The sequence below is a fragment of the Aotus nancymaae genome, unplaced genomic scaffold (assembly GCF_030222135.1).
Source record: "Aotus nancymaae isolate 86718 unplaced genomic scaffold, 86718_ANA_hifiasm-v0.15.2.pri h1tg000018l, whole genome shotgun sequence".
Lineage (NCBI taxonomy): Eukaryota > Metazoa > Chordata > Mammalia > Primates > Aotidae > Aotus > Aotus nancymaae.
In genome coordinates, this window is record NW_026988430.1 from 7,286,079 (window position 1) to 7,310,734 (window position 24,656).

The 24,656-nt window shown below is 42.8% G+C and overlaps 1 protein-coding gene, 1 long non-coding RNA gene and 1 pseudogene across 2 annotated transcripts; 1 reads left to right on the plus strand and 2 right to left on the minus strand.

Annotated features, from left to right (window-relative positions):
• Positions 1-3,196: 3,196 nt before the first annotated feature.
• LOC135275739 (uncharacterized) lies at positions 3,197-23,105 on the plus strand. Its single transcript, XR_010343318.1, has 3 exons — positions 3,197-3,265; positions 22,332-22,379; positions 23,017-23,105. It is a non-coding gene; the product is annotated as an uncharacterized LOC135275739 (long non-coding RNA).
• LOC135275731 (laforin-like) lies at positions 13,043-14,334 on the minus strand (annotated as a pseudogene).
• LOC135275732 (ribosome maturation protein SBDS-like) lies at positions 14,633-15,631 on the minus strand. The gene has a single exon (XM_064378228.1). The coding sequence runs from the start codon at positions 15,614-15,616 to the stop codon at positions 14,864-14,866; it is 753 nt and encodes a 250-aa protein (XP_064234298.1). The 5' UTR covers positions 15,617-15,631; the 3' UTR covers positions 14,633-14,863.
• Positions 23,106-24,656: the final 1,551 nt, after the last annotated feature.

Genomic DNA, 24,656 nt, shown 5'->3' on the forward strand with positions numbered 1-24,656 from the left:
ACAGGTGTGAGCTACAATGCCCGGCAACCAGGAGGAGCTGCATTGGCCAGGAATCAAACCTGAGTCTCCTGGGTGGGATTTGAGAGTTATACCACTGAACCACCAATGCTTTGGAACTAATTTAATGGAAATAAACTTAGGAAGTATCAGTCAAACGTCTTGAGCATTTGGCTATTACATAAGCAGAGTCTTGACCTAATACTTCAGATTTGTTTGTTTGTTTTTGAGATGGAGTCTTGCTTTGTCGCCAGGCTGGAGTGCAGTGGCACAATCTCAGCTCAGTGCAACCTCTGACTTCCTGGTTCAAGTGATTCTCCTGCCTCAGCTTCCAGAGTAGCTGGGATTACAGGCACATACCACCGTGCCCAGCTAATTTTTGTATTTTTAGTAGAGATGGGCTTTTACCATGTTGGCCAGGATGATCTTGATCACCTGACCTTGTGATCTACCCACCTCGGCCTCCCAAAGTGTTGGGATTACAGGCATGGGCCATTGCGCCCGGCCTAGATTTGTTTTCTTGATTTAAATTGTTCATCAAGGGGTACAGTATGTTTAGGAACTAGTATAGTAACTTTACCAACTTGAAGCAAATGTCATTTTTACTGACCATTAGTTTTGGTTATCTGTCTGAGGTTTATAAATTGAGAACTTTTTTTTTTTTTGAGATGGAGTTTTGCTCTTGTTGCCCAGGCTAGAGTGCAATGGCGCGATCTTGGCTCACCAAAACCTCTGCCTCCTGGGTTCAAGCGATTCTCCTGCCTCAGCCTCCTCAGTAACTGGAATTACAGGCATGCACCACTGTGCCTGGATAATTTTGTATTTTTAGTAGAGATGGGGTTTCTCCAAGTTGGTCAGGCTGGTCTTGAACTCCTGACCTCAGGTGATCACCTGTCTCGGTCTCCCAAAGTTCTGGGATTACAGGCGTGAGCCACCATGCCTGGCCAAATTGAAAACTTTTGATATTGTAAAAATCAGCTTTCAGCTTTAAATGACACTTAAAATGAAATTCATTTTTCCTTTAATTCCAGAAGTAATGTATGCCCACAGTTAAAGTAATCAAATACTATGAAAATGGTAAATTAGAGAAGAGATGGCAATTCCCAGAGATAACCGCTGTTTTATGTATTTGTTTTAGAATTTTCTAAATACATATATTAATCTATAACCATTTATACTTAGTATTTTTTTTTTTTTTTTTTTTTGGAGACAGAGTCTTACTCTGTCACCCAGGCTGGAGTGCAGTGGCCTGATCTTGGCTCAGTGCAATGTCTGCCTCCCGGGTTCAAGTGATTCTCCTGCCTCAGCCTCCTGAGTAGCTGGGATTATACCACGCCTGGCTAATGTTTGTATTTTTAGTAGAGATGGGGTTTCACCATGTTGGTCAGGCTCTTCTCAGACACCTGACCTTGTGATCCACCCTCCCAGAGTGCTGAGATTGCAGGCGTGAGCCGCTGTACCCGGCCATTTATACTTAGTTTTTAAAGCTTTTCATTGTGAGAGAATTAGTAGTGTTTGTACAGAAATACAACTTGTTTCATTAAGCTTAATGTATCTTAGATACCTTTTCATAATCAGTATAATATTGTAGGGCTAAATAATAATTTACTTAAAACCCAATTATGAGCCAGGTGTGGTGGCTCACACCATAATCTCAGTGCTTTGGGTGAAGCAGTAGAATTGCTCGAGGCCAGAAGTTCGAGACCAGCCTATGAAACATAGTGAGACCCTATCTCTACAAAAAATAAAGTTAGCCAGATGTGATGGTGCATGCCTGTAATCCCAGCTTCTTGGGAAGCTAAAGCCGAAGGATCACTTGAGCCCAGGAAATTGAAGTTACAGTGAGCTGTGATTGTGCCACTGGCCACTGTACTCCAGCTTGGGTGACAGAGTGAGTCCTGTCTCTTAAAAAACCACCCAATTGGTCGGGCGCGGTGGCTCACGCCTATAATCCCAGCACTTTGGGAGGCCGAGGTGGGTGGATCACGAGGTCAAGAGATCGAGACCATCCTGGTCAACAAGGTGAAACCCCGTCTCTACTAAAAATACAAAAATTAGCTGGGTATGGTGGCGCACGCCTGTAGTCCCAGCTACTCGGGAGGCTGAGGCAGAAGAATTGCTTGAACCCAGGAGGTGGAGTTTGCGGTGAGCCGAGATCGCGCCATTGCACTTCAGCCTGGGTAACAAGAGCGAAACTCAGTCTCAAAAAAAAACAAAAAAAAACAAAAAAACCCACCTAATTATGGTTATTTGGAGTGTTTTCTATTTTTTCCATATTAGAAGCAGTACTGCAGAGAAAGCTCTGTGCATATATCTTTATGTGTTTTTATAGCATTCCTATAGAATAAATTCCTCGAAGTAGAATTGCTTGGTCAAAGACACTAGCTGTCTTTTAAAAGATGATACCATTTCTTTCTGTTGCCCAGGCTGGAATGCAGTGACACAGTCTGGGCTCACTGCAACCTCCACCTCCCAGGTTCAAGGAATTCTCTTGCCTCAGCCTCCTGAGTATCTGGGATTACAGGTGCCCACCACTACTCCTGACTAATTTTGTTTCTGTATTTTTAATAGAGATGGGGCTTCACCTTGTTGCCCAGGCTAATCTTGAACTTCTGACCTCAAGCAGTCCACCTGCCTCAGTCTCCCAAAGTTCTGGGATTACAGACGTGAGATGCTGCGCTCAGCCTGTTTAATATTTTTTTTGTAATTCTTATTCTTTGAATTGTGTACTCCTATTACTTAACTCATTTTCCTATTGCTTGTTTTCATACTGGATGTTACAAAGTTGTATTAGTTCTCACTTGTATTTAAGTGCTGCCCTTTTCCAGACAGAAAGCGAAGTGGCTATTTTGTAATAGAGAACACTATAGCAACTATTCGTGCAAGGTTGAGGTTATGCTAAAACTCAACATTGGGCTTTTGAGATGCTTTATTCCTGCAGATACTTGAACAACAATAAGCACAATACAGGAATCTTCACAATTTGATGCTGTTTCTCAAAGATAGTTGTTTAGTGCTTTTTTTTTTTTTTTTAGATGAGTCTTACATGGTCTTCTTGGTATAAATGTGTTGGTATTTGTGAAACCACATATATGTTTTAGTTTTTATGTGGAAGGCAAAAGTTAACGTCATTTATATATATGAACTTACCACTCAGGTGGTTGTTTTTTTTTTCTTTCTCCCAGTATTCCAAGAGAAACATCACCTTATTTGGCTAATCTCCTTTTGGGTTTGCTTCAGAGAAACCAAAAAGATAGAATGGACTTTGGTAAGAAATAGTTTCAACTTTTGCATGTCTTCTAATTTTATTTTTATATGTGCTGAAAGATTTAAAAAATACCATAGAGATTTCAGAAGAAAATTAAAGTCAGTTTCGCTTTTCTTTTTGTTTATTTGTATTTGTTTATTTTAGTTTCATAAATATGTATTGAGTGCTTATTAGTATGTCCTAGGTCCGGGAGATAGAGTAATAAACAAAATCCCTCTTCTCATGTAGCATGTATTTTCGTGGTAGAGAGAGACAAGAAACTTGAAAACCATAATTGCATATTATATTAGAAGTTGCTAAGTATTGTGAGAAAAAAGAATTGGGGGTGGGGGTGGGAAAGAAATTTTAAATAAGGTAATCAGTGAAGACCTTAGAAAGTGACATTTGAACAAAGACTTTACTTGAAATGAGAGTGAGCCATGTGGATATCCATGGGAAGAGCTTTTTAAGCAGAGTGAACAGCTAATACGAATGCTTAGGGCTGGAAGCATGCCTGAGCAATAACTAGAAGGAATAGCTTGAAGAATAACTAGAAGGCCAGTTGAAAACTTGGGCTTTTTCACAAAGTGTGATGGGAGCCATTAGAGGGTTTTGAGTAGAGGAAAAGTGATGTGACTAATGTTTTTAAAAAGGATCAAGCTGGCTGCTTCTTGAGCAGAAGCTGGGAGACTAATCAGAAGACTCTTGTCATTACCCCGGTGAGAGATGAGTGTATGTAGCATTGACTAGGGGAATAGTAGTGGCGGTGGTAAGAAGTCTTTCTGGAGGTAGAGGTAGAGGCAACAGCATTCACTGATGGGATTGAATGTAGGGGTGTGAGAGAGAAGACTCAAGGATGACTCCAGCGTTTTTGGCTTGAGCAGCTGAAAGGATGTTGTCAGTTACAGTGATGGGAAAGACTGTATAAATAGAGCAGCCTGTGGGAACAAGTTGAAGAGTTTCTGATGGACATGTTAAATTTAAGCTAACCATTGAATATCTAAGTGTAGATGTCAAAAGTGCACTTGAATCTCAGAGAGGTCTAGACTGGGGACAGATTGGGGAGTTATCAGCCTATGGTTGATATTTGTTTATTTGTTGGTTTTAAAAAAAATTTTTGAGACAGGGTTTTACTCTTTCACTCAGGCTGGAGTGCAGTGGTGTGATCATGGCTCACTGTAGCCTTGACCTCCCCAGGCTTGGTGATCCTCTCACCTCAGCCTCCCCAGTACCTGGGACTGCAAGTATACAACAACACATCTGGCTAATTTTTGTATATTTTTTTTTTTTTTTTTTTTTTTGTAGAGACAGGGTTTAATCATGTTGCCCAGGCTTGTCTCAAACTCCTGGGCTCAAGCAATCCACCTACCTTGGCCTGCCAAAATGCTGAGACTATGCACATGGTCACCGTGCTTGGTGATATTTATTAAATAGATTATTTTCTCTTTTTTCCCCCACTTTATTTGAGAAAAGGCCTCACTCTGTCACTCAGGCTGGATTGGAATGCAGTGGTATGATCATAGCTCACTGCAACCTTGAACTCCTGGGTTCAAGTGATTCTCCTGCCTCAGCTTCCCTGGTAGCTGAGACTACAAGCCTGCACTCACATTCTTTAACAGGTGAGAAGTCACCTGTTAATCTTATTAACAACATTTAGTTGGCTAATTTTTTTTATCCTTTTGTAGAGATAGGGTCTCACAATATTGCCAGGGCTGTTCTCAAACTCCTGGCCTCAAGCACTCTTCCTGCCTCAGCCTCCCAAAGTGCTGGGATTACAGGTGTGAGCCACTGTGCCTAGTCAAAATAGAGTATTTTCTAGTGTACCATTTAAATACTTTCATTGAGTTTTCTGGCTTTTTTGTACTATTTATTGAGTTTTTTTAAAAAAATAATTGCTCTAGGGATTACAGTATGCATCTTAATTTATCACAATTTATTTGAATACTAGTTGAATTCCATTAAAACGCAGAAGCTTTGTTCTGTTAATATGGCTCCATTCCCTCTTCCCTTTATGTTGTTATTGTCTCACATTATGTCTATGTTGTAATCTCAACAGTGCAGTGTTATAACTATTGCTTTATACAATCTTACCTCTTTTAAAGAAGCTCGGAGAAGAAAAGTGAAAAACATGTATGGAGTCCTTTTTTGTATTTCTCTCTCTTTTTTTCGGAGACAGAGTCTCAGTCTGTCACCCAGGCTGAAGAGCAGTGGTACAGACATGCCTCACTGCAGCCTTGACCTCCGGGGCTTAAGTGATCCTCCTGCCTAAAACCTCCGTGTAGCTGGGACTATAAGTGCACATCACTGTGCCCAGCTACCATGCCCAGCTAATTTTAAATTTTTTTTTTTTTGAGATGGAGTTTTTTGTCTCCTGCCTCACCTTCCTGCATAGTTGGAACTACAGGTGCCCACCACCATGCCCAGCTAATATTTTAGAGTCGAGGTTTCACCATGTTGTCCAGGCTGGTCTAGAACTCCTAGCCTCATGTGATCGATCCACCCACCTTGGCCTCCTAACGTGCTGGGATTACAGGCTTGAGCCACTGTGCCCGGCTGGTTTTCTCTGCTTTTAAAAATGTGTTATGATAACTGCTTCAAAGTCTTTGCGAAGTCCAACATTTGGCCCCCTTCATAGACAGTTTCCATTGGCTGTTTTGTTCCCCTGTGTATTGGCCATGCTGCTTTGTGGCTTTGCATGCCTTGCAGTTTTTTGTCGAAAATCAGATTTTTTGTACAATACAGAGAGCAACTTTAGATTTGCACCCTCTGCCTCTTCCAATTGGGGATTGTTCTTTTTTTTTTTTACAGTGAGACAGAATCTCACTATGTTGCCTAGGCTGGAGTGCAGTGGCACAATCTCAGCTCACTGCAACTGCAACCTCTGCCTCCTGAGTTAAAATGATTCTCCTGCCTCAACCTCCCGAGTAGCTGGGATTACAGGGGCACACCACTACGCCTGGCTAATTTTTTTTTTTTTTGGCACCATAGGGAATAAGTGCTGCAAGAATGCCTGGCTAATTTTTGTATTTTTAGTAGAGACAGAGTTTCACCATGTTGGCCAGGCTAGTCATGAACTCTTGACCTTAAGTGATCTGACTGCCTTGGCCTCCCAAAGTGCTAGGATTACAGGCATGAGCCACCATGCCTGGCTGGATTGTTCTATTTGTTTAGTAACTTGCCTGGATCAAATCTGTGGAATATTGGTTTCCTTGCAGTTTTTGAAAATTAAAGATTTATCTCCAAAGTTTTTTTTGTATTTTTTTCAGTTAAAAAGAATTTCAAAGCCCTGTTTCCTAGGGGTCATCCCGTGTCAACAATTTTTTAGCAGTCAGCTGGTGATTGGTCAAAGGTGGTGCTTAAACACTTTGAGACTGTAAGTTACCGTCCTTTGTCCATAGATCTGTGTGTGGCTTGGGAATGCACTAAGAGTTCAAGCACAACTGGGCATGGTGGCTCACATCTGTAATCCCAGCACTTTGGGAGGCCTAGGTGGGCAGATCACTTGAACTCAGGTGTTTGAGACCAGCCTGGGCAACATGGTGAAACCCCTCTACTAAAAATAAAAAAATTAGCTGGTGTTGTGATGTGGGCTTATAGTCCCAGCTACTTGGGAGGCTGAGCTGGGAGGATTTCTTGAGCCCTGGAGGTCAAGGCTACCTTGAGCTGTGATCATGCCAATGCACCCAGCCTGGGTGACAGAGTGAGACCTTGTCCCTAAATAAATAAATTAATAAAGTTCACGCACTTAAAAATCTGTCATGGCCTTTTCTTTCTTTTGTTTTTCTCTTCTGTGTTTTATTTATCTCAACTCCAATCTTTATTACTTCTTCTACTAGTTTTGGGCTTAGTTTGTTGTTTTTCTAGTTCCATAAGCATGAAGTTAGCTTATTCATTAGATGTTTCTTTCCTTTTGTTTTTTTGAGACGGAGTTTCACTTTGTCACCCAGGTTAGAGTGGAGTGGCGCGATCTTGGCTCACTGCGACTTCCATCCAGCTCCTGGGTTCAAGTGATTCTCCTGCCTCAGTCTTCAGAGTAGCTGGGACTGCAGGTGCATGTGTCACCATGCTTATTTTGTATTTTCAGTAGAGACAGGGTTTCATCATGTTGGCCAGGCTGGTCTTGAACTCCTGACCTCAGGTGATCCACCCTCCTCGGCCTCCCAAAGTGCTGGGATTACAAGTGTGAGCCACCACGCCTGGCCTATTCTTCTTTTTCTTTCTTTTTTCTTCCTCCCCCTCTTCCTCCTTCTTCCTCTTTCCTCCTTCCTCCTCCTCTTCTTCTGAGACAGAGTCTTGCTCTGTCTTCTAGGCTGCAGTGTAGTGGCACAGTCTTGACTCACTACAACCTCCACCTCCTGGGCTAAAGCGATCCTCCTCCCTCAGCCTCCCAAGCAGCTAGGATTACATGTGCCCGGCTAATTTTTGTATTGTCTAAAGAGATGGGCTTTCACCATGTTGGCCAGGCTGGTCTCATACTCCCGACTTCAAGTAATCCACCCGCCTTGGCCTCTCAAAGTGCTGGGATTACAGGTGTGAGCCACTGCACCTGGCCCTATTTTATCTTTTTTAATGGAGGTGTTTGGTGTTTACAGCTAAATATTTCCCTAGTACTGCTTTTGCTACATAAGCTTTAGTATGTTGTGTTTTCATTTTCATTTGTCTCAGGATATTTTCTAATTTCCATTTATGACTTTGACTCAATAAATTGCTTAAGAGTTGGTATCGTTGATCAGGCGTGGTGGCTCACGCCTGTAATCCCAGCACTGGGAGGCTGAGGTAAGTGGATCACCTGAGGTCAGGAGTTCAAGACCAGCTTGGTCAACATGGTGAAACTAATAATAATACAAAAATTAGCTGGGCCTGTAATCCCAGCTACTTGGGAGGCTGAGGCAGGAGAATTGCTTGAACCTGGGAGGGGGAGGTTGCAGTGAGCTGAGATCAGGACATTGCAGTTCAGCCTGGCGAACGAGTAAGACTCCAGCTCAAAAAAAAAAAAAGAAGAGTTGGTATTGTTTGGCTCTGTGTCCCCACCCAGATTTCATCTCGAGTTGTAATCCCCATGTATCCAGGGAGGGGCGTGGTGGGAGGTGAGTGAACCATGGGGACGGATTTCCTCCATGCTGTTCTCATGATAGTGAGTTCTCATAAGATCTGATGGTTTGAAAGTGTGGCACATCCTCTCCCTGCTCCTTCCTGCTCTAAAATGGTAAGATGTGCTTTCTTCCCCTTTGCCTTCAGCCATGATTGTAAGTTTTTTGAAACTTCCCCAGCCATGCAGAAGTAAATTAAGCCTCTTTTCTTCATAAACTAGCCAGTCTTAGGTAGTTCTTTTTTTTTTTTTTTTTTTTTTTTTTTTGAGATGGAGTCTTGCTCTGTCACCAGGCTGGAGTGCAGTGGCGCAATCTTGGCTCACTGCAACCTCCACCTCCTGGGTTTAAGCGATTCTCCTGCCTCAGGCTCCTGAGTAGCTATAATTACAGGCACGCACCACCATGCCTGGCTAATTTTTGTGTTTTTAGTGGAGACGGGGTTTTACAACATTGGCCAGCTGGTCTCAAACGCCTGGCCTCAAGCAATCAGCCCACCTGGGCCTCCCAAAGTGCTGAAATTACAGGGGTGAGCCACGGTGCTCGGCCTGAAATAGTTCTTTACAGCGAGTGAAAACGGAGTAATACAAGAGTCTATTGTTTAATTTCCACATATTTTGGATTTTCCAGTTATTTCCTCTGTTACTGATTTCTACTTAATTTTTTTGAGACAAAGTCTTAAAAAGACAGGCATGAGCCACCGTGCCCAGGCCATGATTTCTACTTTTATTGCATTGTGATTGGAAAAGATAATCAGCCACCATGAGTGCAGTCTTTTAAAATTTATGGGCCAGGCATGGTGGCTTATATCTGTAAACTTAGTGCTTTGAGAGGCTGAGGCAGTAGGATTGCTGAGGCCAGGAGTTTGAAATTACCCAGGGCAACATAGCGAGACCTTGTCTCTACAAAAAAATTTTTAAAATTATCTGGGTGTGGTGGTATGCACCTTTAGTTCAAGCTTCTTGGGAGGCTGAGGTAAGAGGGATTACTTCAGCCCAGGAGGATGCTGCAGTGAGCTAATTGCACCACTGTACTCCAGCCTGGGAAACAGAGAGACGTTGTCTCTGATTTTTAAAAAAATTATTAAGACTTGTTTTGTGGCCTAAGGTGTGGTCTGTTTTGGAGAATGTTCCATGTGCACTTGAGAGCAATGTATGCTCTGCTGTCAGAGACTAGAATATTCTGTGTGTGTCTGTTAGGTCCAGTTAGTTTGTAGCACTGTTCAATGCCTCAGTTTCCTGATTGATGCTGTATCTGGTTGTCCTATCCATTACTGAAGGTAGGATATTGAGGTCTCCAACTGTTATCATACAAATCTCTTTCTCACTTCCGTTATCAGTGTTTGCTTCACGTATTTTGGGGCTTTGGTGTTTATAATAATTGACCCTTTTATCATCATTTAATGCCTTTTTTTTTTCTTGAGACAGGGTTTCATTTTTTCACCTAGGGTTGAGTGCAGTTGCTTGATCTTGGCTTACTGCAACCTCTGCCTCCTGGGCTCAAGCAATCCTCTTGCCTCTGCCCCCCAAGTAGCTGGGACTACAGGTGCAAGCCACCAAACCTGGCTAATACTTACATTTTTTGCAGAGATGGGGTTTCACCACGTTGCCCAGACTGGTCTTGAACTCTTGAGCTCAAACAATCCACCCGCTTCGGGCCTCCCAAAGTGCTAGGATTACAGGCTTGAGCCACCTGGCCTTATTTAATGTACTTTTTGATTTTTATAACAGTTTTCAGTTCAAATTCTATTTTGTCTGATAGCCAACCTTACTCTTCTCTTTTGCTTAGTATTTGCATGGAATATCTTTTTCCATCATTTTGCTTTCAGTATATTTGTGTCTTTAGCTCTAAAGTGAGTCTTTTTTTTGAGACAGAGTCTCACTCTTTCACCCAGGCTGGAATGTAGTGGTGCAATCTCAGCTAACTGCAACCTCCACGTCCTGGGTTCAAGGCATCCTACCACCTCAGCCTCCTGAGTGACTGGGACCACAGACGTGCAGCACCATGCCTGGCTAATTTTTTGTCGTTTTGGTAGAGACAGGGTTTCACTATGTTGCCCAGGCTGGTCTTGAATTCCTGAGCTTAAGAGATCCGCCTGGGATTATAAGCGTGAGCCACCTTGCATGGCCTATAGGGAATCTCCTCCAGACAATTTATAGTTGGATTATTTCCTTTTAATCTACTTTGCCAATCTCTGCCTAAGGAGATTTATTTACATTTAAAGTAATTACTGATGAGGAAAGATTTTCACCATTTCACTATTTTTATGTTTTATAGCTTTTTTGTTCCACATTTTCTCCATTACTGCTCTCTTTTGTGTTACTTGATTTTTTTTTTGTAGTGATGTGTTTTGATTCCTTCTCATTTCCTTTTGTGTATATTTTTCCTTGTGGTTACCTGGGGATTACATGTAACATCTGAAGTTACTGAATTCATATTAACCTAACTCTAGTTGCATACAAAAACTCTACTTCTATATTGCTCTGTCCCCTCTTTATGTTATCGATATCACAAATTATATATTTATAATAATTTTAATGCATTTGTCTTTTAAAGTCTGTAGAAAGTGAAAAGTGAAGTTACAAATCAAAATTACAGTACTCTTGGATTTTAAATTGGCAGTGTATTTATCTTTTCTAGCTATCTTTATATCTTCAATTGGCTTTTCTTTACTGTCTAGATCTTTTCGTTTCAACCTGAAGTACTCTCTTTAGCATTTCTTATAGGGAGGTCTAGTGGTAATGAATTCCCTCCACTTTTGTTTTTCTGGGAGTATCTTAATTTCTTTCTGAGTTTTGAAGGACAGTTTTGTAGAATGTAGAATTCTCAGTTAACTTTTTTTTTCTTTCAGCGCTTTAGGTAATATCCCGCTGCCTTCTGGCCTCCAAGATTTCTGATGAGAAATTGGCTGATTATCTTATTATGAATCCCTTGTACAAGTTGCTTCTATCTTGCTGCTTCAGATTCTCTCTTTGTCTTTTGAAAGTTTGATTGTGTATCTCTGTGTAGGTCTCATCAGTTTACCTTAGAGTTCTTGGAAGTTGCTTGCTTTTTTTTTTTTTTTTTTTTTAAATGAGGCAGAGTCTTGCTCTGTCACCCAGGTTGAAATGCAGTGTCGACATCTCAGCTTGCTACGACCTCCCAGGTTCAAGTAATTCTCCTGCCTCCATCTCCCGGGTAGTTGGGACTATAAGTATGTGCCACTATGCCTGGCAAATTTTTGTATTTTTGGTAGAGATGGGGTTTCACCATGTTGGCTAGGCTGGTCTTGAACTCCTTACCACAAGTGATCAGCCCCCACTTGGGCATCCAGAGTGCTGAGATTACAGGCTTGAGCCACTTCGCCTAGCCTCCTTTAGTTCTTTGAGAATATTTAAGATAGTTATTTTAAAGTCTTTGTGTAGTACGTCTAACATCTGGACTTCTTTGGGGACACTTTTTGTCAGTTTCCTTTGATCCTTTAAGTGTACCACATTTTCCTATTTCTTTTTTTTTCCCCAAGACAGAGTCTTGCTCTGTTGCCCAGGCTGAAGTGCAGTGGCACAATCTTGCCTCATTGTAACCTCCCACACCTCCCGGGTTCAAGTAATTCTCCTGTCTCTTAAATGAAAGTTGCCAGGAAATTTAAAATTTAAAAAAAAAAAAATTCTCCTGTCTTAGCCTCCTAAGTAGCTGGGATTACAGGCATACGCCACCACGCCTGGCTAATTTTTTTTTTCTTTTTGTATTTTTAGTAGAGATGGAGTTTCATCATGTTGGCCAGACTGGTCTTGAACCCCTGACCTCGTGATCTGCCTGCTTTGGACTCCCAAAGTGCTGGGATTACAGGTGTGAGCCACAGTGCCTGGCCACATTTTCCTATTTCTTTGTATGCTTTGTGATTTTTTTCTTTTTCTTGAAAGCTTGGCATTTTCCTGTTACAGTGTAGGAGTAGTGAAAAGCAGATTTTTATTTTGCTGTTGTTTATTTTTTTAATTATTGATATCATGGTAGTCTCTTTGCTTTGAAAGTTTCCAAACGTTTTGCAAAGACTGTTCTTGTTTTATATGATCACTGATGTCTCTGTTCTTTCAATTTGTTTGGCTACTGTTTTCACAGTATTTCCTTGAATGCCAGGAGCATTGCTTTTTCTTGATTATTTGCTTGGTTGCTCTAAACCTTTGATTGTTTTCCAGAGCATTAACAAAGTTGGTTTAAACAGTTTCTGTCTGTGTTCTGCAGAGGTTGCAGTGAGCTGAGATAGAGCCATTGTGCTCCAGCCTGGGTGACAAGAATGAAACTCCATCTCTTTTTTTTTTTTTTTAATAAAAATAAGAGTGGTTTTATTGATTACATACAATTTTAGCTATATTAATATATATTATAAACTTTAAGAATTAGAAATAAGTTTTTTAACCAAGAATAATCTAAGTTATGGCAGCATGTTCAATGAATATTATTTAAGTCCTATACAGTTTTTCTTTTCTTTTTTTTTTTTTTAAATACAAGTCCCAAAAAGCCATTATTTTTTAACATAGTGAGCTCTTCTTTTGTCATGGTTCAGGCTTCTCAACTTCCGTCCTCCTTTGGCAACTGACCAGCTTACACACACACATTAGTGATGAAATCCACAAGGCTCCCGATCTTTTCCTCTGCATGACAAAGAGTTTCAGTGCAACAGGAAAGTGCTGTCATGGACCCATCATGCAACACATGTAGTGCTATGAATCAAAGCCCTCTTCGCCTGCAGGCAGCAGGAACTGTATGCATTACGCTTCTGTCTGACGCACAGCCTAACTGCTTCAGGCTTCTTCTCATGTGTCAGTCACAGCTTTCTTGTAGACTATTTCAAAGACACAGCCCAAAACAAAGCATCATTGAAAGCCATCCCCAGGTAGAAGTGGTTGGCCTGGGGGAAGTCACACAGTCCTTTCCGTTCAGGTAGAATCCTCGTTTCTAGGTCATTTGACCAACATCACCCCAGGCTCCTCAGGGAAATCAGGAGGCAGCAGAAGCAGGCTGACCAGCTACAGGCTACAAAGGGAGGAATGAACCATCCCAAATTTCTGTAAAAAATCTTCTTGTGCCCGGGCCAAGGCCTCTTCATCAATGTAGACGGCCGGCCTCTTGGCCATGAGGAAATACTGCACCTTCCTCAGATTCCAGCCCATCACGTACTGGAGCCAGCCGCAGACGGCCGCAGTGGAGCGGCCCACCCCAGCGTTGCAGTGCACGTACACGGTGTGTCCGTTCTCCAGCAGCGCGTGCAGCAGGCACACCGCCTGGGGCAGCATCTGCACTCGGCCTTCGGTGCTCATATCTGGGGTTGGCATCCAGATGTAGGCCAAGCCTTCTTCCTTATATAGTTTAATCATAGTGTCTGCAGTCATGGGCTCTGGGTAGCGGTTACAGCCTGAGGAATTCTGTACAATATCCCATTCAGTCTGGAAATTCATTACAGCTGTAATCCCCAATTCATGCTTCAGTTTGATGGTTACATGTTCCACTTGACGAGGGCAGCTACCCAGCCAGATATTTGGTAGAATTCTTGAATAATGCATGGCTTGATGGCCTGCAATATTAAAATAGAAGTCTGTTGTGTGCTTCATTTCATTGGTGTGCCCAGTGGCCTCAATCCAGTGTCCTATTGGGAGACAATAAACACCATCCACCAAGTTGCTTTCATTGTTAAGTGCAGCAACGGTCATGATGAGGTCCATTGCCTTCCCAGGAGAGCTCTCCTCCCGGCTCCCGCTTCAGGAACTTGTACCACAACGTGTCCACGCGTCCCGGCTCCGCCCCGTCCTGCGCCGCCTCCTCGGCCGCCAGCTACACCTCCCCGAGCCAAAGGCCCGGCTCCTGCAGCGCCAGCGACCCAGCGCCCGCCGCGGTGCCCGCGGGCCTCATGAGCACGGCCCCTCCCGGCTCCCAGAGCCCCAGCTCGGGCCGCAACCCCACGACCAGCAGCTCTGGCCGGGCGCCAGCCACGGCGGGCGGCACCACCACTCCGAAGCGGAAGCGCATGGCGAGCGGCCTGCGGCGCGAATCTATACAGTTTTTCTTTATCTGTTTCTCAGATAACCAGGAACATCATCCAAACTTTACATTATGACACCATAATGACCCTCATAACACGAGTTCCATTAAGTAGAAATGAAGCATCATGTTTATTTTTAGTGAAGACTCCCCCGTTGTTGTATAGACATACCCCTCAAATAATCTTACTCTACAAATAACTTTTTACCCACGAGAGTTGCCTCAAATAACTTTGATTTTGGAAAGCTATCAAGGATGAGACAGAGTGGACTCTGTATCTTGGGGTTCCAATTTTGCTTTAGGATTCAGACCCCAGCTTATAATTAAAACTTAATCATTCCCACATTATTATGCTTCTGTAGGAAAGCCTTGCTGTGTCTACTGTTAACACAAAGATAGATAGATAGATAGAAAATGTCAAATAGTTTGAGCATGTATTTGGCAGACCACAGACATGAAACAGTGCTGTGGGAAACAAAAACACGTCAGTGTTTAGAGGTGAAGAGATTGATGGACGTCATTCAAATTTCTCATCTCCTTCTTCCACGTCTTTCAAATTGAGCACTTCCAAAGAACCTTTGCCTTTGGTTTCCTTTTTTATTAGCTCATCGATTTCTCTGAAGCAACCCGGGTCAATCAGACATACGATTTCTAACTGTTGGCCATAATCTTCACTTTCTATGACCTTGATCAGTGGCTTGAGCTTTTCTTTCAGCTTCTTCCCTTCATTCACTGGAAGGATGAACCGAAGTCTCATGTGAGCTCGCTCTATCTTCATTTTCTCTTTTAACTGCTTTATTACTTCCAAAGCCTGCTGTTTTGTACTCTTGTTGGTTTTCACTGAATAGTGAATGTCCTTCATGGCCCTCTCGATGAGGATCACGGTGTATGGTCTCTTTGTTTCCGGGTTCACACATTTGTCTGCCACAATAGTTGCAATGTCCCTGAACATCTGCTCCAGTTGTGTGTGTCTTTCTTTATCTGATACTTGAACCTCTCCTTTAGTCAAAATCTGCTTACAGATTTCAGTTTGGTCATCTGTTCCAAACGCAGTGATGAGATCTTCCTTCTTTGCAACCTGTCCTTTAGAAACATTTCCAAACACTGAGTGCGTCTGCAGAACTTCATCAAGGTCTTTTTCCACGCCGCTCCGCCAGCCGACGACCTTGTTTTTGTAGCAGGCGATTTCGAAGCGCTTCCCGGCGCGCTTCATCCGTACCGCGGCCACATTGGTTAGGCGGATCTGGTTGGTGGGGGTGAAGATCGACATCGCGGCTGTTCAAAGACCTAGGAGCCGGCGAACCAGGGTACACTCGCGCCGCCGGGCCTGAGGGCCCTCAGCGCGTCGCTGTACCGACCGAGCGGCGCGAGGCACTGACCCAGCCGCAGTTGCGCGCAGCCGCGACTCACTGGCTTCGGGCAGCCGAAACTCCATCTCTTAAAAAAAAAAAAAGATCCAGTAGTGAATAGATAGTGCTCAAAATTCATTCACTGATTTAATGTGATTCCAGGCAGCTAACAACTTTTGCAGTTGCGGTTGATCCTTGAACAATATAGATTTGAACTGTGTGAGTCCACTTATACATGGATTTTTTTAACCGAATACACATTGAAAATAAAATATTTGTGGGATACAAAACTGCATATGTGGAGGGCTGACTTTTTGTATACATGGATTCCACAGAGCCGACTGAAGGACTTGAGTATATGTGGATTTGGGTATACGTGGGCAGTCCTGGAACCAGTCACCCCCACATATACCTAAGGACAACTGTATATAGAAAATGTGAAGACATTTTGTGCTGTCTTCCACATACTTGACATCCATATACACATATGTACATACATAAAGTAATCCTCCTTTATCCATAGGGGTACATTCCAAGAACCCCAGTGGATGCCTGGAACTGCGTTTAGTACTGCACCTGATTGTCTCAGTACAGCATGTCTCTGTTCATATCTTCAGCCTACAGATTTATTGCCTTTTCTGTCTTAGCAATTAACATGCATTGTGGCCATAACTTTTGCAGTTTGAGATGCACAACTAGCATGCATTTTTCCGCTTCACAGTTTCACAGAAGATTCATTCTTACCATAAATCTTAGCAGCTTCAGCATATGACTTTTTTCTTTAAGCTAGAACTTTTACCTTTTCATTTAAAAGATGCATTTTGCTTAGCTGGTTTACAGTGCGTGCCTGTAATCCCAGTTACTTGAGAGTCTGAGGCAGAAGGATTGCTTGAACACCTGGGAGGTGGAGGTTGCAGTGAGCTGAGGTTGCACCATCGCACTTCAGCCTAGGGGACAAGAGTGAAACTCCGTTTCAAAAAAAAAAAAAAAGATACATTTTGTAGTTTCTCTTTGGCATAAATGAATTGCCGGCATCACTACTTTTGTGCTTTGGAATCATTATTAAGTAAAATGAACACAAGTACTGTGATACTGTAGTGATGGATCTGATAACCGAGACTGCTACTAATCAACTAATGGGTGGGTAATGTATACAGCTTGAGTATACTTGATAAAAGGACGATTTATGTCCTAGGTGGGATGGATTAGGACAATGTGAGATTTCATCACACTGCTCAGGACAGTGTGCCATGTAAAACTTGAGTTGTTTATTTCTGGGATTTTCTTTTTTGGACCATATTTGACTGTGGATACTGAACCACAGAGAAAGGGGACAGCTGTACATGCATGCATATACATAGACATATACATATGATGATGATAGCCTAAGAAGAGGACCTGAGTTTAAATAATTAGATGAAAGGTTAAATATGTACATTCAGTGCAGATATTTTTGGTAAAGTATATAAAATTGATTCCTATGTTCACTAATTTTGTCTACCAAGAAGAAACAGTTGTAGTGGGAAGAGGGTAAGAATTTAGCCGGGCGTGGTGGCTCACGCCTGTAATCCCAGCACTTTGGGAGGCCGAGGCAGGTGGATCACGAGGTCAAGAGATGGAGACCATCCTGGTCAACATGGCGAAACCCCGTCTCTACTAAAAAAAAATACAAAAAATTAGCTGGGCACGGTGGCGTGTGCCTGTAATCCCAGCTACTCAGGAGGCTGAGGCAGGAGAATTGCCTGAACCCAGGAGGCGGAGGTTGCGGTGAGCCGAGATCGCACCATTGCACTCCAGCCTGGGTAACAAGAGCGAAACTCTGTCTCAAAAAAAAAAAAAAAAAAGAATTTAAAGTTGTAAAGCAGAAAAAATTGCAGGTGTAAGTAGAAAAGGATTTGTCTGGAATATATTTTAAAATTTACTTGTTATTAAATAGTCAGAGTTAAGCAGTTACGGTGAGTTTCTCCTGATAGCGTATGTTGCTGTCATTAAGATAAGTAGCAGAACTTGGCTGGTCCCGGTGGCTCACGCCTGTAATCCAGGCACTTTGGGAGGCCAGCGTGGGTGGATCACCTGAGGTCAGGAGTTTGAGACCAGTCTGACCAACATGGTGAAACCCTGTCTCTACTAAAAATGCAAAACTTAGCTGGGTGTGGTGGTGCCTGCCTGTAATCCCAGCTATTTGGGAGGCTGAGGCAGGAGAATCTCCTGAACTCTGGAGGCGGAGGTTACAGTGAGCCGAGATTGCACCATTATAGTCCTACCTGGACAACAAGAGTGAAACTCCGTCCTGACAAAAAAAAAAAAAAAAGTAGCAGAACTTAACATTTCTAAATAGCAGGGTGTAATGGTGCATGCCTGTAATCCCAGCTACTTTGGAGACTGAGGCACGAGAATCACTTGAACCCAGGAGGGGAGATTGCAGTGAGCCGAGATGGTACCATTGTACTCCAGCCTGGGTGACAAAGTGATACTCTGTCTCAAAAACAAAAACAAAAATAAAAACTTAATGTTTCCAAGATATGTGCCAAAATCAGAATACAAATTTAGTTTTCCTTGGTCCACTGGGTCACACATTTCTGTTTTTGTTTTTGTTTTATTTACTTATTTATTTTGAGATGGAGTCTCACTTGGTCGCCCAGGCTGGAGTGAGGTGGCATGATCTTGGCTAATTGCAACTTCTGTCTCCCGGGCTCAAGCAGTTCTCCTGCCCCAGCCTCCCTAGTAGCTGGGATTACAAGCATGTGCCACCACACCCAGCTAATTTTTGTATTTTTAGTAGAGACAGGGTTTCACCCTGTTGGCCAGGCTGGTCTCAAAGACCTCAAGTGATCCACCCACCCCGGCCTCCCAAATGCTGGGATTACAGGCATGAACCACCTCGCCCAGCCTTGGGTCACACACTTCTATATGTTCTTCAGCATGTTCTGCCATCTTAAGATGATTTATTAATATCAAGGTTCATATTTAGTCTCCTGTTGTGTCTTCAAAATTGCTCTGATCTTTTCATTTATTTTTTTTAATTTTTAAAAAATAAATTTTTTTTTTTTTTTTAAAGATGGGGTTTCACCATGATGGCCAGGCTGGTCTTGAACTCCTGACCTCAGGTCATCCACCCACCTCAGCCTCCCAAAGTGCTAGGATTATAGGTGTGAGCCACCGCGCCCAGCTCTTTTTTTTATTCTTTTGAGACAGGGTCTTGCTGTGTCGCCCAGGTTGGATTGCTGTGGCATGATTCGACTCACTGCAACCTCCACCTCCCGGGTTCAACTGATTCTCCTTCCTCAGCCTCCCAAGTAGCTGTGATTACAGGTGCCCACCACCACGCCTGGCTAATTTTTGTATTTTTAGTAGAGACAGGATTTTACCATGTTGGCCAAGCTGATCTCAAACTCCTGGCCTCAAGTGATTCTCCTACCTTGGCCTCTCTATGCTGGGATTACAGGCGTGTTTTACTGCTCCTGGTCTCTTTTCAACAATTTTGTATCATGGTAAAATATACATTACATAAATTTTACTATCATAATCGTTTGTTTGTTTGTTTTGAGACGGAGTTTCACTCTTGTTGCCCAGGCTGGAGTGCAATGGCGTGATCTCGGCTTACTGCAACCTCTGCCTCCTAGGTTCAAGAGATTCTCCTGCCTTAGCCTCCCAAGTAGCTCGGATTATAGGTGTCTACCATCATGCCCGGCTAATTTTTTGTATTCGTAGTAGAGAGGGGGGTTCACCATGTTGGCCAGGCTGGTGTCAAACCCCTGACCTCAGGTGATCCACCCGCCTCGGGCCTCCTAAAGTGCTGGGATTGCAGAGGTGAGCCACTGCGCCTGGCCTATTATAATCGTTTTTAAGTGTATAGTTCACTGATGTTACATACATTTCTGATGGTTCTACTTTTTCATATTCCCAGAATACTCCTCATTTATTTTAAATTCTTGTTTATAACTAGCTTAACCAGGCAGTAGTAGGAGGGAGGTGAAAAAGAAAAAAAGAAAAAAACTTAGCCATTTGAACAAGCTGCCTTCCTCAGGCTGTTTTACATAGAAAAATGGAGGGAAATAAGAAAGCGGACCTTTATGAGAACAGAAGATATTTCTTGAACTACTATGAGGTGGGAAGATCACTATTCTCAAGTGGTGATTGTATCAGTTTCTGTTAAGCATTTGCTCTTTTTGGATTCTATAGTTAGAAAGGCCCACACGTCTATACCAGTGCCAGCAAGCTGTGGCCAGGGCTCTTGGTGCTGTGGAGGTTGACTTTTGTAGCATGCATAGGAATGGAACATGCTAGGTAGTTGGCCAGATTCCGGATTGGCTTTGCAGAGAAAGTGCCCAGAGCCTGAAACTCTCTCCAGGCTTTTTCATTTCTTTGATCATTAGACCTGGGAGGGAAGAAAGGAGGAGAGATACCCCTGGTGGAAAACACCATGGCCTCAAAGATGGGGCTCAGAGAGGGTCAGCTCCATGTGGTGGCTCTTTATAGGCCCTGTGGCAGCTCCACTCTCACTGAGGCTTGGGAGAGCAGCCTGTAGTCTTAGAGGCCTTGTTCTTAGATTTTTAGATTCTTACAGTAGGAATATTGATTTGGGGCCTTCTTTTATAACATGGGTGTTAGGCTAATAATTTCCCTCTGAGCATTTTAACATACCGCAGTCTGTCTTCACTAATTTTTTTTAACCACTTCATGTATAGTAAAAGAATTTGGAACATTTAGTATTGTAGGGATTTTCCAGTTCTGTTTTTCGTTTTTCCTCTATCCCACCCCCGGTTCTGGTTTTGAAAGAACATTTATCCCTGAAATTGCTTGGCTCTTAGTTCCTTTTTGTGGGGTTGGTTCTTTGACTTTTTCTTACCATCCTTATGTAAAAGATTGTTCTTTTCAACCTAATTATCTTTTTGTTTTTTTGAGACAGAGTTTCGCTCTTGTTGCCCAGGCTAGAGTGTAATGGCATGATCTCAGTTCACCACAACCTCCGCCTCCTAGGTTCAGGCGATTCTCCTGCCTCAGCCTCCCGAGTAGCTGGTATTACAGGCATGCACCACCATGCCCAGCTACTTGTGATATTCAAATATTAATACACAGTAAATTTAAAAGTCTGAGCCCTAATGGTAAATGAGATTATGTTTGTGGGTTTTAATAAACATAGGAAATAGAGTAAAATAATGAACTTCCAGGTACTTACCAACTTAACTTATCTTTGTCTAATTAGCAGGCTTATGTAGATTTTAACCTTGGTGGCTAGCTGAAGAAATTGAAATTAATAGCTTTTTGCGTTTTTTTGTTTGTTTTGAGATGGAGTTTCACTCTTGTCATCCAACTGGAGTGCAATGGTGTGATCTTGGCTCACTGGAACTCAGCTTCCCGAGTAGCTGAGATTACACTCAACTGCCACCGCACCTGGCTGATTTTTATATTTTTAGTAGAGACAGGGTTTTACACGTTGGCCAGCCTGGTCTCCAACTACTGACCTCAAATGAGCCACCCACCTCGGCCTCCCAAAGTACTGGGATTACAGGTGTGAGCCACTACACCCAGCCAGTTTTTCTTGTTTTTTTTTTTTCTTTTCTTTTCTTTTTTTTTTCTTGAGACACTCTAGCTCTGTCACCCAGGCTGGAATGCAGTGGTGCAATCTCTGCTCACTACTGCCTCTCAGGCTCAAGTGATTTTCCTGCCTCAGCTTACTGAGTAGCTGGGATTACAGGTACCCGCCACCACACCCAGCTAATTTTTGTATTTTTAGTAGAGACCAGGTTTCACTATGTTGGCCAGGCTGGTCCCAAACTCCTGACCTCAGGTGATCTGCCCTCCTCGGCCTTCCAAAGTGTGGGGACTACAGGCGTGAGCCACCATGCCTGGCCAGTTTTTTTTTTTTTTTTTTTTTTGAGATGAAATCTTGCACTGTCATCAGGCTGGAGTGCAGTGGCTGCCATCTCAGCTCACTGCAACCTCTGCCTCCTGGGTTCAAGGGATTCTCCTGCCTTAGCTTCCTGAGTAGCTGGGACTATAGGTGCGTGCCATCACACCTGGCTAATTTTTGTATTTTTAGTACAGTCTGGGTTTCACCATGTTGGCAAGGATGATCTCCATCTCTTGATCTTGTGATCTGCCCATCTTGGCCTCCCAGAGTGCTGGGATTACAGGTGTGAGCCACCGTGTGTGCCCGGCTTTTTTTTTTTTTAAATGTGAAACCAGAATCAGGAATACTTCTAGGGCGAAGGATAGTTTGTTGTATAAATCAGCTGTCTCAATTTCCTCTTAGGACAATTGACAGGTGTAGTTAACATGGTTGCTTAATATGGGCCTAGTGATCACAGTTCTCCCGTGGGGCTGTCCACTAGAGGGTGGCATTCTTTAGAGAACATGTCTGTGTAAGCAGCATCAGAGTATGTTGTGTTGGTGATAGATGTTTTGAGAATTCATAATTACTTAATTTTTATTGATACATTTTATATGATTATTAAAATTATTTTATAGAGGATTTATAAAAATATGCTTTTACATTTAAAGGAAATGGAGGCTATATGAAGAATTTAAATGATTTCTGATCTTAGACATTATGTTGAATACATTGAGGAAAATAGCCTGGTTGATATTTTAGTCAATGTCTCTTTAAAGGTTGCATTCTCATTTCTATTACAGAAGCATTTTTTAGTCATCCTTTTCTTGAGCAAGTTCCAATTAAGAAATGTGAGTACCCAGTTTTTGTATTTTTATTTAAAGAATGAATGCAGGCTTTCGGAAAAATTAATGATTTTTTATTACAAAATTAATCTTCTACTATGCCTTTTAAAATTTCATTGAATTTACCTTTTTTTGTTTGTTTGTTTGAATCGAGTCTTGTTCTGTCACCCAGGCTGGAGTGCAGTGGTGCAACCTCTGCCTCCTGGTGCAAGTGATTCTCCTGCCTCAGCCTTCCAAGTAGCTGGGATTACAGGTGGTCACCACCACGCTTGGCTAATTTTTGTATTTTTAGTAGAGATGAGGTTTTACCATGTTCGCCAGGCTGGTCAAACTCCTGACCTCAAGTGATCCTCCCTCCTCAGCCTCCCGAAGTGTTGAGATTATAGGAGTGAGCCTCTGTGCCCAGCCTGATAAGATACCTAGGATTGTGTTTATAATAACAGTTCTATTTTTCCTTCTGAAACGAAGTTGGAATAGTTTTAGTAATTGCTGCATTTTTAGTTTCATCAGCTATGATAATAAGTAGGCGAATGCAAATTTTGGGGGAACACAAAGGTATGGTAGTTTTGGCAGGTTTTTCTATTATACAGGTCACGTGACTGCACTACAAAATGATGTAGTTCATTTGTGTTTCTTCCCCCAGCTTGCCCCGTTCCAGTGCCCGTGTATTCTGGTTCTGTCTCTGGAAGCTCCTGTGTCGGCTCTCCATCTTGTCGTTTTGCTTCTCCACCAGTAAGTTCTGGTTTTATTAAAAGTAATTTCAGAGTTAGTGCTATTACTGTTCTCAAATGGAACATGCACATATGCTGTGGATATTCTTTTTATACATAATGTTTACTAATGCAGCTGAGGTTTGGGAGAAAGAAGCATTATACTTGGGTCAAAGGGACCTGTATTCAGACCTCTGCCCATATGTTACTGTGTAAGCTGCAGCAAGAAATGCCACCTCTCTGGGCCATTTTCCTCTGAACAGTGAGTATAGTACTATCACCTTTTTATACCATATGGTGTTTCGGTGATGATACTTGTAAACAAAGAGTACCCATTACAGGTGGATAGGCAGTAGATATTTATTTTGTCCGAATGCAGTAGACATGAGCTTGGATTTTTTTGTATGTGGAATTTCTACTGATGGAGGAGTCACCTCTGAGCCAGATTTCTCTGACTTAGATTCTCTTAATGATTTCTGGCCCTCTAAGGTGGCTTCTACTCAAACCTCTTCCTTTCCCTGAATCTCCCAAGCCATTTTCTTCATGGCTGTGTTCCCTCCCATCTCAGTACTTCTTCCTAATCCCGAGGCCTTCTGATCACTGTAGTCTTCTTCCTACTCTACTCTCCCAGGGTTTTACCTAGCTCTCCTCTTAGGTTTTTGTTTGTTTTGAAATGGAGTCTTGCTCTGTTGCCCAGTCTGGAGTGCAGTGGCATAATCTCGGCAACCTCCGCCTCCTGGGTTCAAGCAATTCTCCAGCCTCAGCCTCCCAAGTAGTTGGGACTACAGGTGCATGCCACCACACCCAGCTAATTTTTTGTATCTTTAGTAGAGATGGGGTTTCACTATGGTGGCCAGGCTGGTCTCAAACTCCTGACCTCAAGTAATCTGCCTGCCTTGGCCTCCCAAAGTGTTGGGATTATAGGTGTGAGCCATGGCACCCAGCCCCAGACTTGAATTTCTTGAATTCCGCTGGCAGAAAGGTAGGGGAGCCATAAAAGTGAGGCAACTCAGAGGTTTATGTGGATGGGGCTTGGAGCCTCCACGTCCCTTACCTGTCATATTAACTAGGACACCTTTTTTTTAAATATGTCAAGTGAGTGTAATTTACCTACCTCATAGGTTCTTCAGGGATAAGTGAGTGCAAGCACTTACTGCATGTAGTGTCTGGCACATAGTATATAATGCAGGAAGTGTCAACTGTTAGGTAAAGCAGGTGCACATGTAGCCTGTTGCAAACAGACAAGTCTCAAAACTGGCAGCAAGACTTTCTTATACAGCCCTGCAAATTCATACCAAATAGATAATGGAGATTATGGTTTTTTTTTTTTTGAGATGGAGTTTCGCTCTTGTTACCCAGGCTGCAGTGCAATGGAGCGATCTCGGCTCACCGCAACCTCCGTCTCCTGGGTTCAGGCAATTCTCCTGCCTCAGCCTCCTGAGTAGCTGGGCTTACAGGCACGCGCCACCATGCCCAGCTAATTTTTTGTAGTTTTAGTAGAGACGGGGTTTCACCATGTTGACCAGGATGGTCTCGATCTCTTGACCTTGTGATCCACCCTCCTCGGCCTCCG

What these genes read in the sequence shown, in the direction of transcription:
- LOC135275732 (XM_064378228.1), bottom strand. Translation starts at nt 15,616, where the DNA reads ATGTCGATCTTCACCCCCACCAACCAGATCCGCCTAACCAATGTGGCC.